The sequence below is a fragment of the Thamnophis elegans genome, chromosome Z (genome assembly GCF_009769535.1).
Source record: "Thamnophis elegans isolate rThaEle1 chromosome Z, rThaEle1.pri, whole genome shotgun sequence".
In the NCBI taxonomy this organism is placed as follows: domain Eukaryota; kingdom Metazoa; phylum Chordata; class Lepidosauria; order Squamata; family Colubridae; genus Thamnophis; species Thamnophis elegans.
This window is the reverse complement of record NC_045558.1, coordinates 132,643,927-132,657,785: the sequence shown is the minus strand read 5'-3', so window position 1 is coordinate 132,657,785 and position 13,859 is coordinate 132,643,927. Positions and strand designations below refer to the sequence as shown.

Sequence of the window (13,859 nt, the reverse complement as noted above, 5' to 3'; positions counted from 1 at the left end):
TCTATTCTATTCTATTCCATTCCATTCCCATTCTTTTTCTGTTCTATTCTATTCCATTCTATTCCCGTTCTTATTCTATTCTATTTTCTATTCTATTCTATTCCCGTTCTTATTCTATTCTATTCCCGTTCTTATTCTATTCTATTCTAATCTATTCGACGCGGATTAGCCGTCATTTATTTCGAACTCGGCGGAGTGTAGGACCCAGGGGAGCCCAATCCCGCCTCTGCTTAAAACCAAACATTCTCAGCTAGGACCGACAGCGTGACGCGTCTCCGTAGGCGTGTCCAGGCAAGCAGAGGCGGAAGTCCCTATGCCTCCAAGTAACATGGCGTAAGTTTGCCGATCACAAGTAGACCGGGAGCCCTTAGATGGGCAGTGAATGTATACACTGCATCGAGAGCGCCCAAGCCTGATTAGGTTTCCTCCGTACCTCGTCACCTCTCGCTGTGCAAAGGTTTTCGCAGCTTGGAAAGCCGGAGTGGCGAGAAAGGAGGCGAATTGATCCCAGAAACATCAGGAAAAACTCCCACCTGGCTGGCAGAATGGTGGAAAAGAAAATTTCAGGTATTTTGGCATGGAGAAGGGGAAAGGGGAGGAGGGTGGCTTTGTTGTTAGGAGATGCAAAAGGTGACAGGGGCATTTTTTAAAATTTTGTTTAGCAAAGGAAAATAAAACTATCTAATCTTTGGTGCAGCACAGCAGCTTTACCTGTAAGAGAAAGAATAAGCTTGAAAATCACCTGTCCTGCCACAGGAGGGGGCGCTTGGACCACATATTCATAGATCAGGTTGATGTAAAAGGAGCATTCGTGGAATGAAAGAAGAATATTTGTAGCTTAGGGTTGAAATAAGGAGTCTTTGGTGCCCTCTGAGCTTGATGGTTTTTTTATTTATTTGTTTATTTATTTGTCAAGCATGTACAAGATGCACATTATACAGTATGTGGTACCTTGCTCAATAGTAGTAACTGTGAGAGGGATTTTGGAGTCCTAATTGGACAACCATTTAAATAGCAGCCAGCCATGTGCAGCAGCTGCCAAAAAAGCCAACACAGTTCTAGGCTGCATAAACAGAGGGATAGAATCAAAATCACGTGAAGGGTTAATACCACTTTATAAGGCCTTGGTAAGGCCACACTTGAAATACGGCATTCAGCTTTGGTCGCCACGATGTAGAAAAGATGTGGAGACTCCAGAAAGAGTGCAGAGAAGAGCAACAAAGAGGATAAGGGGACTGGAGACTAAAACATATGAAGAACGGTTGCAGGAACTGGGTATGTCTAGTTTAATGAAAAGAAGGACTAAGGGAGACATGATAGCAGTGTTCCAGTATCTCACAAAGAAGAAGGGAGTCAAGCTATTCTCCAAAGCACCTGGGGGTAAGACAAGAAGCAATGGGTGGAAACTAATCAAGGAAAGAAGCAACCTAGAACTGAGGAGAAATTTCCTGACAGTGAGGACAATTAATCAGTGGAACAGCTTGCCTCCAGAAGTTGTGAATGCCCCAACACTGGAAGTTTTTAAGAAGATGTTGGATAGCCATATGTCTGAAATGGTATAGGGTTTCTTGCCTAGGCAGGGGGTTGGACTAGAAGACCTCCAAGGTCCCTTCCAACTCTGCTATTGTATTGTATTGTATTGTATTGTAAGATAACAGATTATACATTATCTGTTATCTTACATGATTATGAATACAGGAAATGGATACGAATAAGTGGGGACAGTAGGACAGGGACGGTAGGCACTCTGGTGGGTTTATGCACGCCTCTTAAAGACCTCTTAGGAATGGGGTGACATCGACAGTAGACAATTGAAGGTTAAAGTTTGGGGGTTTGGGGATGAAACCCCAGAGTCAGATAAAGCATTCCAGGCGTCGACCACTCTGTGGCTGAAGTCGTATTTTCTGCAATCGAGTTTGGAGCGGGTTAACCTTAAATTTGTGGGTCTGTTGTGTGCTCTTACATTATTGCGGTTGAAGCTGAAGTAGTCATTGACAGGTAGGACTTTGTAGCAGGTAATTTTGTGTACTGGGGTTAGGTCCAACTGCATGTAGTGTAGGTCTCGGTCCGCGATGGCACCCAGAGCCCTCTCTGCAGGCATGCAAGCCGTCGCCCCAGCTTAGCACCACTGCGCATGCGCATGGGCCTCCCGCCAGCCAGCAGATTTTCGGCTCTCTGTCTTGCATGCGTGGGGGGGTGGGGCGAATGAATGTGCATATATGGGGGGGGGGGCACATGCTCAGGGGAGGCACGGGGGGTAACCCCCCAGCAGTCCGTTTTTGGTCCCAGGAGACTGCAAGGAGGCCTGCTAGGCTCAAACTGGGCCAGGGGGGGGATGGGCTGTGGCGTGCCACACCCGAGGCCCATTTTTGATTCCAGGAGGCTGCAGGGAGGCCTGTTAGGCCAAAAATGGGTTGTGGGGGTGGCTGTAATGTGCCCCCTCCACTGCAGCCTGTTTTGGGTTCCAGGAAGCTTCAGGGAGGCCTGTTAGGCCCAAACTGTGCCGAGGGTGGGTGGGCTGTGGCTCCCCCCCTCCCCGCGACCCATTTTTGATTCCAGGAGGCTTCAGGGAGGCCTGCTAGGCTCAAGCTGGGCTGTGGGGGTGGCTGTAATGTGCCCCCTCCACCGCAGCCTGTTTTTGATTCCAGGAGGCTGCAGGGAGGCCTGTTAGGTCCAAAACGTGGTGTGGGGTGTTGCGTGCGCATGTGTGTGAGGGCGGGGGAGGGAGACTTTTGCATTCATACGCAGGAGCGGTGCAGTGTTTGTGCGTGTCACGCACACATTGCATTATGGGTGTGAGCATGCACATGTGCGCTATTGCACACATGCGTGCTTTCGTCACGCAACAACCAAAAGGTTAGCCATCACTGTTCTGGGTTGTCCGAGCCCAAAATTTCAAGCCTGGTGGTGTAGGGTATTGCACCTTAAACTGAAATTAAAAATGCCACATTGTGGGATTGTTGAGAAGCGGAGAATGGATCTGTTTATTGGCCTTTTGGGGGGGTTGGGGGGGAATTTATGGATTGGGATAGAAATGGGAGTATTCATCCTTAATTTTGCTGCTAATTGTGAAAAACAGGCTGTCGGGTTTCCAAGTAATGCCCCCATAGAAATCAAGTTCGTCAAAGAACCGTTTTATTGGCTACATCCTATTGGCACAACTGGTGAAAGCCGACGCTAAAAGTCCCCGCGGCTTTCACCTAATAAAAGATAAAAAGTCCCCGCCCCCTGCTCCAGGTCACTGCTCACGCTGTCCAATCCAGTTCTCCTGACTGGTTGCTTGGTTACTTTCCCCTCCTCTGCCCAGCCACCTGTGAGATTTTTCCTTGGTTCCCATGAGAAAACTTTAGTGTTTTGGCTACAAACCCCCATCTAACTATTTCCTCCCCCCTCCCTCTGCTGTGTGGCAATGGTGAAGCCTCCAAGATGGCTCCAGCCAGGTTCACGTCAGGGTCGACACAGGCAGGCAGACTGATGCAGTTCAGCCATTTTGCTGCCAAATGTTGGGGCTCTAGGCATTTTATAGCTCCCGGGGCCAACATGAGATCAATCAGAAATTAGAAATAGTTGTGTTTCGGCAGGAGCCTTTGGAGCTGCCACCAGACTCCGACTGCGAGGGGTCTTATGAGTCGGCCCTGGAGTATGTGGAGGACCCTGGACAGGGTTCTGACTCCGAGCAGGGCGCAGAGAGACTGGTTGGCCACCAGGAGGCGCCTGAGCCTTGGACCAGTAGGGAGGAGACAAGAGAGAATGACACAGAAACCTCCTATGAGTTGTTCCGGGATTCACGCAGGTGAAGGGCGAAGAACAACTGAGTACTTACAGGAGGTGATTATGAGCAGCTGTTGCTCATTAAGATGCTCTTCTGATTATAAAAGAGACTCTTGTGCCACGCCCTTCTTGCAGAAGTCAACGTTCACAAATTGAGAGAAACCAACTTGGATAAGTGGTTTGCGGTGAGAAGCCTGTTTGCAGTGCTCCGTGAGTTTATAGGATTTTTTCCCAGAGCGATTATTTCTGTTTATTTTGGGCTTGCAGCCAACAAGAGTCTGGACTGATTAAAACATTCTTTCGTACATCTGTTTTGGCTTTCGTTCCTGGACGGAGAATGGGGGGTCAGAACAGAAATCAATGTAGTAAGTATATGGCCTGATTGGTTTGGCCCTCCACAACAGTCCCTATCTTTCATGTGACACCCCCTCCCCCCCCCCCCAAGAAAATGAATGGCTTACTCTTGGCTTAAGGCAGGGGCGTCCAAACTTGGGAATTTTAAGACTTGTTGGACTTCAACTCCCAGAATTCCCCAGCCAGCATGGGTGGGGCTTAAGGTAATGGGAGCATATGCTAATTAGGAGATTGGAAGTGTCCTTTGCCAGCTGGGAAGGCTGCCCCATGGACAGATGCCAGGTGTTCTCCTGGAAGGCAACGTGGTTGATTGACTCAAGCTTGGCTTCAACCTCTCACCATCTTTATTCTTTCTCAGCAAGGTCTCAGGACCCTGGGCAGAGGCGTATTTTGGACCGGGCCACCCGCCAGCGCCGTCTCAACCGCCAGTTAGAGGCCCTGGAGAATGACAACTTCCAGGATGACCCTCATGCCAATATGCCACAGCTGGTGAAGCGTTTGCCTCAGTTTGATGACGATGCCGAAACAGGTGAGATTTCCTGCTGGGCTTTCTTTGGATTTCACTTGCCCTTGATTTCAGTTTTCTTTGGTTTCATTTTCACTCGAGTTAACTTTCCCTTGATTTCACTCTCTTTTGATTTCATTCTCCACGATTCCACTTTCCTTCAATTTCACTGTCTGTGATTTAATTCTCATATGATTTCACTTTACCTATTTCTCTTCTGCAAATTTGAAGTGTGTACTGGCCACCTCCACGCCAGCACTGCCATTTTGTGACAGCTCCCACAAAATTCAACATTTGCCTAGGGTACCCCTATCCTAAATTCCCACCTTCATAATAATCCATACATACATACATACATACATACATACATACATACATACATACATACATGTTGTATTTGTGCTGATAAATAAATAAAGGGATACAATATATATGTTGTATTTGTGCTGATAAATAAACATCTGCCTAAGATGCAATACAGCACAGGTTCGATTCCCAGTAAGGGTATGGCTAGCTGATGAGAGCTAAATAGCTTGAAATAGATCTATACTAGTCTCCCTTTATTTATTTATCAGCACAAATACAACAAATGTAACAAAAAGGCAACAGTAAAAATATTGGGTTTCTGTCTGGATGGTCTCTTGTGACGAGCCGAAGGACAGAGAATGGAAGTAGTGATCTTCCTCCCACATTTGGGCATAACGGGGGTTGTAACGATAGATAGATAGATAGATAGATAGATAGATAGATAGATAGATAGATAGATAGATGATAGATAGATAGATAGATAGATAGATAGATAGATAGATAGATAGATAGATAGATAGATAGATATAAATGGCTCTGTTTGTGTATGTTCCAGCATAACTCTGGAATGCCTCAAGCAATTTAAACCAAACTTGGTACACAGATGACTTACTCTCTGGAAACAAATACTATGGTTGTAAGACACACCTAACATCCCTCGGATTGGGGGTGGTGGTGTTCTGTTAAGATGCAGCCTGTTGTGCCTAAAAAGGCTTCTACTGTACTGCCGTAACACGGCTTCTACTGTACAGCTCAGTGGAGTTGCCATGGTAATGGCTTCACAATACTCCACGGGGGCGCCCTCTGGTAAGGGGGGAAATCCAATGGTCAGGACATTTTCCCCCTATAAACCCCGGGTTATCAATGAGTCTTTCTTTATTGTTGTGTTCAATGCCAAAAAGTCTAATGAGGCTAAAAGGCATTTACCTCCATCTGTAATTTGTGTTTTTTCCCCTTCTTCTTTGTTCTTTGTATGCAGGGAAAAAGAAGAAGAAAACCCGCGGAGACCATTTCAAGCTGCGCTTCCGTAAAAATTTCCAGGCATTGCTAGAAGAACAGGTCTGTCTCTCCTTTTCTCTTTGTCTTAACAAAGGAATTGGGGCATCTCCGTTCTTAATTTTTCTTATTAATTATAATGATGCTCATTTTAGCATAGATCAGCGATGGCGAACCTTTTTTGGCTCGCGTGCCGTAAGGGGGGGGAGAGCAGGGGGTTGTGCGCGGGCGTGCCGCACCCATAAGAGCCAAGGTGGCGCAGTGGTTAAATGCAGCACTGCAGGCTACTTCAGCTGACTGCAGTTCTGCAGTTCGGCTGTTCAAATCTCACCGGCTCAGGGTTAACTCAACCTTCCATCCTTCCGAGGTGGGTAAAATGAGGACCCGGATTGTTGTTGGGGGCAATATGCTGACTCTGTAAACTGCTTAGAGAGGGCTGAAAGCCCTATGAAGCGGTATATAAGTCTAACTGCTATTGCTAGTCTAACTGCTATAATGCAACTTGCGACACCCACCCCCCCCAGTGTGCATGCGCACATGAGAGTCCCCCCCCCCCATTTTTTGCATGCTTTTTTCACCCTCCCCAGGCTCCAGAGGCTTTATAGGAGCCTGGGGAGGGCAAAAAACAGCCTCCCCTGCCCCTCCACAGGCCCTCCGGAGGCTTCAAGGACCTTCAGGAGGCTTCCCTGAAGCCTCCGGAGGACTAAAAAGGACCCTACATGCAAACTGGGATTTACTCGTAGAGTCCTTTTTAGTCCTCCGGAGGCTTCAAGGAAGCCGCCTAAAGGTCCCTGAAGCCTCCGGAGCCTTAAACCGACCCTGCAAGCAAACCAGAAGTCCGTTCCTGAACGTCTGGTTTGCCCATAGGGCCGTTTTTTTTGTGCTCCGGAGGGCCTCCGGGGGCTGGGGGGAGGCTCTATTCGCCTTCCCCAGGCTCCTATAAAGCTTCTGGAGACTGGGAAGGGCGAAAAATGGCTTTTACAAATGCTGAACTCAGGGCAATGCCTCGCCTGCCCTGACAAATGGCTCTGCTTGCCACCTGTGGCACGCGTGCCATAGGTTCGCCATCCCGGGTATAGATAGTGATTATACAAAGTTAAGTACCGTGTTTCCCCGAAAATAAAACATTTTCTTTTGACCCCCGAAATAAGCGCTTGGCCTTATTTTCGGGGAGGTTTTATTATTTTTGAGGTGCAGGGGGTCCCTTAACCTTGGCCCGCGGATCATCTGATCCAGAGAGGGCTGGAAGTTCTGTTTCTGTTTATGGCACATTCTTGCCAGACCTGGCATCTCTGAGCCTACCATTCTTCTTGTGGCCACCACTGAGAAGGGATGTGGTACTGTAGCTAGGATTTGCGGGAGCAGCTTCCGCGAGGATGGCAGGTGCATGTGGCGCACGTAGGGCATTTTTCCCCCTTGCCCAGGAAATGGTTTGGACCAGCTGTGCATGTGTTTAAATATTTCAGGGGAGGGCTTATTTTCAGGGGAGGGCTTATTTTAGCGTAGTGATGGTGAAGATATGGCATTCGTGCCACAGGTGGCATGCAGAGCTATTTGTCAGGGCACGCGAGGCGCTGCCCTGTCAGTTGGCCAGCGCGCATGCGCACACTGGCCAGCTGAGTTCACCCTTTTTTAAAGCCATTTTTCACCCTCCCCAGGCTCCAGAGGCTTTATAGGAGCCTGGGGAGGGTGAAAACAGTTTTTCCGCCCCGCCGGAGGCCCTCCGGAGGCTTCATGAGCTTCCCTGAAACCTCTGGAGTGCAAAAAAACGGCCCTATGGGCAAACCGGAAGTTCGGGAACAGACTTCCGGTTTGCTCAGAGGGTCGTTTTGACTGCTCCGGAGGCTTCAGGGAAGCCCCCTGAAGGTCCCTGAAGCCTTCAGAGCGCTCAAAACGATCCTCCGAGCAAAGCGGAAGTCACTTCACCTCCAAAACTCTTTTATTCTGTTCTCTATCCGTGGTGGTAACATTGCATCCAGCGAGTTTCTTGTCTCTCTTCGACTTCCAGCAGAACCTCAACACCAGCGAGGGCCCCAACTACCTGACCGCCTGCGCGCCCCCTTCCAATTTGCCGCAACGTCATTTCTGCACGGTGTGTGGCTTCCCTTCAAATTACACCTGTGTTTCTTGCGGCGCCCGCTACTGCTGTGTCAAATGTTTGGGAACACATCACGAAACCCGGTACGTGCATCCTCGCCTTCACCTCGTCATTCGGTGCGATTAGGCATTGTTTTCTCTTTTTTTCCTCTCTCTTTTTTTTTTACACAATTACATAGCCAGTATCCTTTTTTTTAAGAAATTTTTTTTTTATTTTATTACTTAAACAACACATGCCCACACCAGTGGGAAAAGAAAAAATCAAAAAGTCAAAACACAGAGAAGTCAAAAAGAACAAAAAACAAGGCAGGGAAAAAAAAAAAGGAAAAACAAAAGAAGAAAAAAGAAAAAAAAAGAAACACAGGTATATATTATAAAAACGTATATCAGCTGGTTACAACATGTTTTGGTGCATCTCTTCCATTAATTCATATTAATTCAAATAGCTTAACTCAAATGTTTACCATATTGACATCATTATACCTCCACTTTTAGTTGACTACAGTTATTTAAACATCCTTCATCCTTAACTATGCCAAAGATTTAATCCATAACCACATGCTGACATTTCATTTACTTATTTGTAAAATCCTCTATTAACATCAAATCCTCATATCCTGTTTTAGCTGAACATCCATAATATTTAACACCAAAAATTCCATCTTCCATGCATATAGTTTATTATCATTCTCCCTTCTTTATGTGATTATATCGTATATCGTAACATTTTACCCATATTAGTTAACATCTAACTGTATATAGTTTTATTTTATTTTTTAATAGTTATAATTATTGTGATTAATAACCTTTGTATATGGTCCAAAAATATTTCCAACCTTCCCTTCTCATATCCAATTATTATTTATCATATCAACTCCACATTATATACATTACTATCAATATCAATTATTATTCAGCTATGTCTATTAAAAATAAGAATAATTAGGTTTAGATAATTTTGAATTGTATTCTTCCATCTATCAGCCTGTGTCTCTCCAAGTTTTTTTTATTTTAATTGAACAAAAACACACACAAAAAAAGAATCACCCTTCATTACATCTTGTAGAAAGCGTGTCGATTGGTTACAGATAACTTTCGTGCGTTTCTTCCACAGTCATAGTTCATGTTAGATTATACACTTTAAATAAAAAAATCTTTGTATATCTTACTATCAATGTACCACAATTCTCATTTGACTACAATTATTTGAACATGCTTTTGCCTCAAATCATTCATACTTAAAGACACAACCACATAATGGCATTCATTAGCTATTTCAAAAAATCCTCCAATAACATTACCCCTTTATGACATATTCTAAGTAAAAGTCAATTAATAAAATTTCTAAACCTTCCTCCCCCCCAACTCGCTGTTTAGAGTTTATATCCAAGTTGCTTTTGCCAATACCAGAGCATGTATATATTATTAAACAATATCCATTGACATTTCCTTGTTGTTATTATAATTGGTTAAAAATCATTTACTATTTATATCCCACCTCCTCTTGTCAAACCCAAAAAACATTACACCTTTATGTTTTAATTACAACCACCTCGGTCCAATTATCTTCTGTACCTGCGTAGTTGTTCTCTACGCCGATCTGCCCGCCGTTGCTGGGCGTCCAGGACCAACTCCCTTGTCTCTTCCCCACTGCTCCAAGACCTGACGTCAGGAGCACACTCCTTTGGCTTTCACCGCTGCTCCATGCCTCAGGCGCCTCCTGGTGGCCAACCAGGCTCTCTGAGCCCTGCTCGGAGTCGGAACCCTGTCCAGGGTCCTCCACATCTTCCAGAGCCGACTCACAAGGCCCCTCGCTGTCGGAGTCTGTTTGCAGCTCCAACGGCTCCTGCTGGGCCACAACAGAGAGGAATTATATAGAGAGGTAGTCCTTTACAAGAGTTCATTTAGTGACTATTCAAAATTATAATGGCACTGAAAAAAAGTGATTTATGACTGTTTCTTTCATTTATGACCGTTGCAACATCCCCATAGTCACTTGATCAAGATTCAGACCCTTGGCAATTGTCTCACAGTTAGGACGGTCGCAGTTTCATGAAGTCATGTGCTCACTTTTTACGACTCCTGGCAAGCCAAGTCAATAGGGAATCCAGATTCATTTAACAACGGTGTTCCTACCTGAACAGCGGCAGTGATTCACTTAACAAACGAGGCAAGAAAAGTCGTCAAATTGGGCAAAACACGCTTAACCAATGTCTCATTTAGCAACCTAATTTTGGGGGGGGTCAATTGTGGTCATTAAGTGGAGGACTACCTGTGTTTCTGGATAAGCCCAGAAACCACCGGCAAGCCAAATACAGTTTTAAGCGTATATTTAGCACCTAAAATTCGTATCTTATTTGCAAGTCAAATAATGGGAATGTCTTGTAAACAGCAGAGCAACTGCACAACTGCTAGAACCGACTCGAAATGTATATTTGGGTTTGACTTTTGTGAGGTAGTGTGAAATGGACAAAGCAGTTGATAGGAAGATTGTGGAGTGGTGGCGTAGAGGTGGAGTTCTCACCTCACAATCAGGGGCTGTGAGTTCAATCCTAGATAGAGGCAGATATTTCTCTCTCTGGGCACACAGAGAATATATCTGATGAACAAAATTCCACATTGGCGACAGGGAAGGGCATCCGGCCAGTAAACACTCTGCCAGCGCCATTCAGTTGCCCAGTCCACCCCGCAGCAAGGGATTATGGGGGTCATTAAAAGATGATGAATTGATAGGAAGATAGTCTACCCTTGCTCCGTGGTATGCTTCTTTTAATCCAGATTAAATCTGCTGTCAAAATTCATAGTTAATTATTCTCCTGAAAGATCTAAAAGCAAGAATACTGCAAACATACATTTAAAAACATTTCCTAAAGCGGGAAGGCCCGGCACAGAAAGAGGACCAAGATGGGGTTTCTTAAATCTTGGTTTATGAATAAACCACAATTCATGGGAAGTCCAAAACAAAAGCGATTTGCGAATCAATTCTGACCTCGGATGCTTTCTCATTTTCCTGGTTCACACTCAGGATTAGGAAATGGGGAATAATCCTCTGTCATTGCAAAAAGCAAAATCCTCTGTCATTGCAAAAAGCAAAAGTTTTTTGCAACCGAAGGAAAAATAATATTGCCTGAACTTCCTTCCATAGTGGGCCACCTTCATTTTATTTCATTACTAGCTGATAACCTGGCATTGCCTGAATATTTATTTATAGGGGGGGAAATGTCCAGACCAAATATAATTTCTAATGTTGGATTTTTCCCCTTATTGGAGGGAGCCCCCTTCTGGAGTACTGTGAAGCTGTTACCACGGCAACTCCACTGCGCTGTACAGTAGAAGTACTGCCATTTTACCGCAGTACAGTAGAAGCCATTTTAAGGCACAACAGGCTGCATCTTAACAGAACACACATCCAGAGGAGTGTTAGGGGTGTCTTAGCTCCCACAGTATTTATTTCCAGAGAGTAAGTCAGTTTGGTTGAAATTGCTCAAGGCGTTCCAGAATTATGCTGGAACATACACACACACAGCTGTTTTTATATATAGAAGATTTCGCGTAGCGAAGTACAGAGGATTTAAAATTTGAAATCTGACTGCTTTGAGCATTTGGAATGTGAAATGTTTATAAAACTTTGAAAAAGTGTCTGTTTTGTGTTCAAGAACAGGCCTTCTGAATGAAAGCTGATTTGTTGGATTTTTTGCATTCCTGCTGCGTGGAAAGGTGGATTGACTGACTGATGGACGGACGGACAGCCTCATCTTTTAGGCACCCTACTCAAACTCTGTTCTCTCTTCTTTCAGGTGCTTGAAGTGGACAGTTTGAGTTACGCCATGAAGATTTCTAAGAATTCTTATCTTATAAAGAGGTCCATTCAAACAACCAGCTTGTCTCCCTCACGGGACAAATCTCCCTGCCGCGAAGAGGTGTCAACTGGACTGTAATTTGCGTTTGAGTAATAAAATGTTTTTGTGTTTTGTAGTCGGTGGCCTGCGTTCTTCCTTTCTAATCATACCGAGCTAAGGTGGTGCAGTGGTTAAATGCAGCACTGCAGGCTACTGCTAGATCAGCAGGTCAGCGGTTCAAATCTCACCGGCTCAGGGTTGACTCAGCCTTCCATCCTTCCGAGGTGGGTAAAATGAGGACCCAGATTGTTGGGGGCAATATGCTGACTCTCTGTAAACCGCTTAGAGAGGGCTGAAAGCCCTATGAAGCGGTATATAAGTCTACTGCTATTGCTATTGCTATTTTTTTCTGTAGCTTGGCTGCCTTTTTTATCTTTCCTTTTTCTGTGGGAAGCCTCCTTAAAGTCTCTATGCCAGAGGTGTCAAACTCAAGGCCCGGGGGCGGGATCCGAGCCACGGGATGCTTAGATCTGGAAACAGCGAAGGACTGGCCCGTCATGCCTCTGCCAATGAAAACAGAGCTCGGGAGAGCTCCGCATGGCCCTCTTCAGCACCGTTTTCACTAGCAGAGTGTTGCAGGAGGCCATTGCAGCTGACAATGGAGCTCGCGAGGACTGTGGGTGGCACTTCCAAGCTCCATTTTCACTGGCAGAGGGTTGCAGGAAGCCGTTCCCAACCGAAACAGACCCCGTTTTTGCTGACCATGTGCGCGGGCCACCACAGGCGCCCCCAACACGAATGACGTTGAGGTGGCATACCCACCCTGGCCACACACACACACACACACCAGCCCTGATGCATTCCTCAGTGAAATTGGGTTTGACACCCCTGCCCTGCGCCAAAGCCTCGTTTTTTTTTAAAAAATGAAGGGGAAAATAGTGTAACCTAAATTCCTAAAATGACAAATGGAGTATTAGCCTGCACGTAAGGGCAGATTCTTTTGTGCGTGCAAAGTAAAACATTGTTACTACCACAGGAACGCTTCAAATCAATGGAGACAACCTAAAGAAGGTGGACATTTTTTAGTATCTGGAACCCCATCTCCAAGGCAATGGTGACATCAATGGTAACTTGGAGGCAACGGAGCTGGCAGCAGATTCGGACAGTGAGGAGGTTGGGGAGGAACCTGGGCCAATCCTGGAGTCTGGGGAGGGCTCTGATGAGGGCTCTGTGTCAGAGGATGGGGCTAGGGCCATATGACAGTTATAAGCTGCCTTCGGAGTCAGACATCAGAGAGGCAGACGAACAGCTGGAGCCTGTTCCCAGTGTGTGCATGCGCAGAGTTGCCAGACGAAGGGAACAGCTAAGGAACAAGGGTTGACTTGGGAGTAAGGCCACAGGTGGACAGTAAATGGCCCTTCCCAGAGGGAATAAAAGAGGAGTGACAGGGGAGCCCCAAAACGCAATGAGTTTCCCCCAAACATGCACCCCCCTGCATGTGCCCTACCCCCGTGCATGCACTCGCGCTCCTGCAGGCAGTCCCCTATGCATACGTGGCAGAGGTCCAAAGACCAGCTGGCCAGCATAAGACACACAAATATACACAGTAAGAGCTGAACTGGAGCAATGGCTTGTGTGTGCACAGAGAGGGCGCTGTGTGCCACCTCTGGCACGCATGCCATCATGGATAGAGGTTCTCTTCCAGCTCTATTCTGATTGAAAACTGCTCGATCTCCTTAGAGCAGTGCTTCTCGACCTTGGCCCACCTGAAGATGTGTGGACTTCAACTCCCAGAATTCCCCAGCCAGCTCTGCCTTAGAGCCATCACCATGGTTCCGGAAGTACAACAGAATGGTGGGATTGTTCTCTAGAATGTTTCATTCATGAGTCATTGAGTTTTGAACATCCCTACCGAAGACTATGCACAGCTCCTTACCTCCCCATCACAAAGAGGCATTGCTTCTCCCTTATACATTCAGTTGGAGATGCTT

At 46.0% G+C, this 13,859-nt stretch overlaps 1 protein-coding gene across 4 annotated transcripts; it reads left to right on the top strand.

Annotated features, from left to right (window-relative positions):
* Window positions 1-286: 286 nt before the first annotated feature.
* ZNHIT1 (zinc finger HIT-type containing 1) lies at window positions 287-12,004 on the top strand. Of its 4 annotated transcripts, none has more exons than XM_032237904.1 (6): window positions 287-567; window positions 4,039-4,136; window positions 4,484-4,654; window positions 5,916-5,995; window positions 7,944-8,113; window positions 11,827-12,004. In XM_032237904.1, the coding sequence occupies exons 2-6, from the start codon at window positions 4,109-4,111 to the stop codon at window positions 11,846-11,848; spliced, it is 471 nt and encodes a 156-aa protein (XP_032093795.1). In that variant the 5' UTR covers window positions 287-567; window positions 4,039-4,108; the 3' UTR covers window positions 11,849-12,004. The 4 variants fall into 4 exon arrangements, with proteins under 4 accessions (XP_032093795.1, XP_032093794.1, XP_032093797.1 ...); XM_032237903.1 differs by having other exon boundaries at window positions 7,941-8,113; XM_032237906.1 differs by lacking the exon at window positions 4,039-4,136.
* The last annotated feature ends 1,855 nt before the right edge of the window (window positions 12,005-13,859 follow it).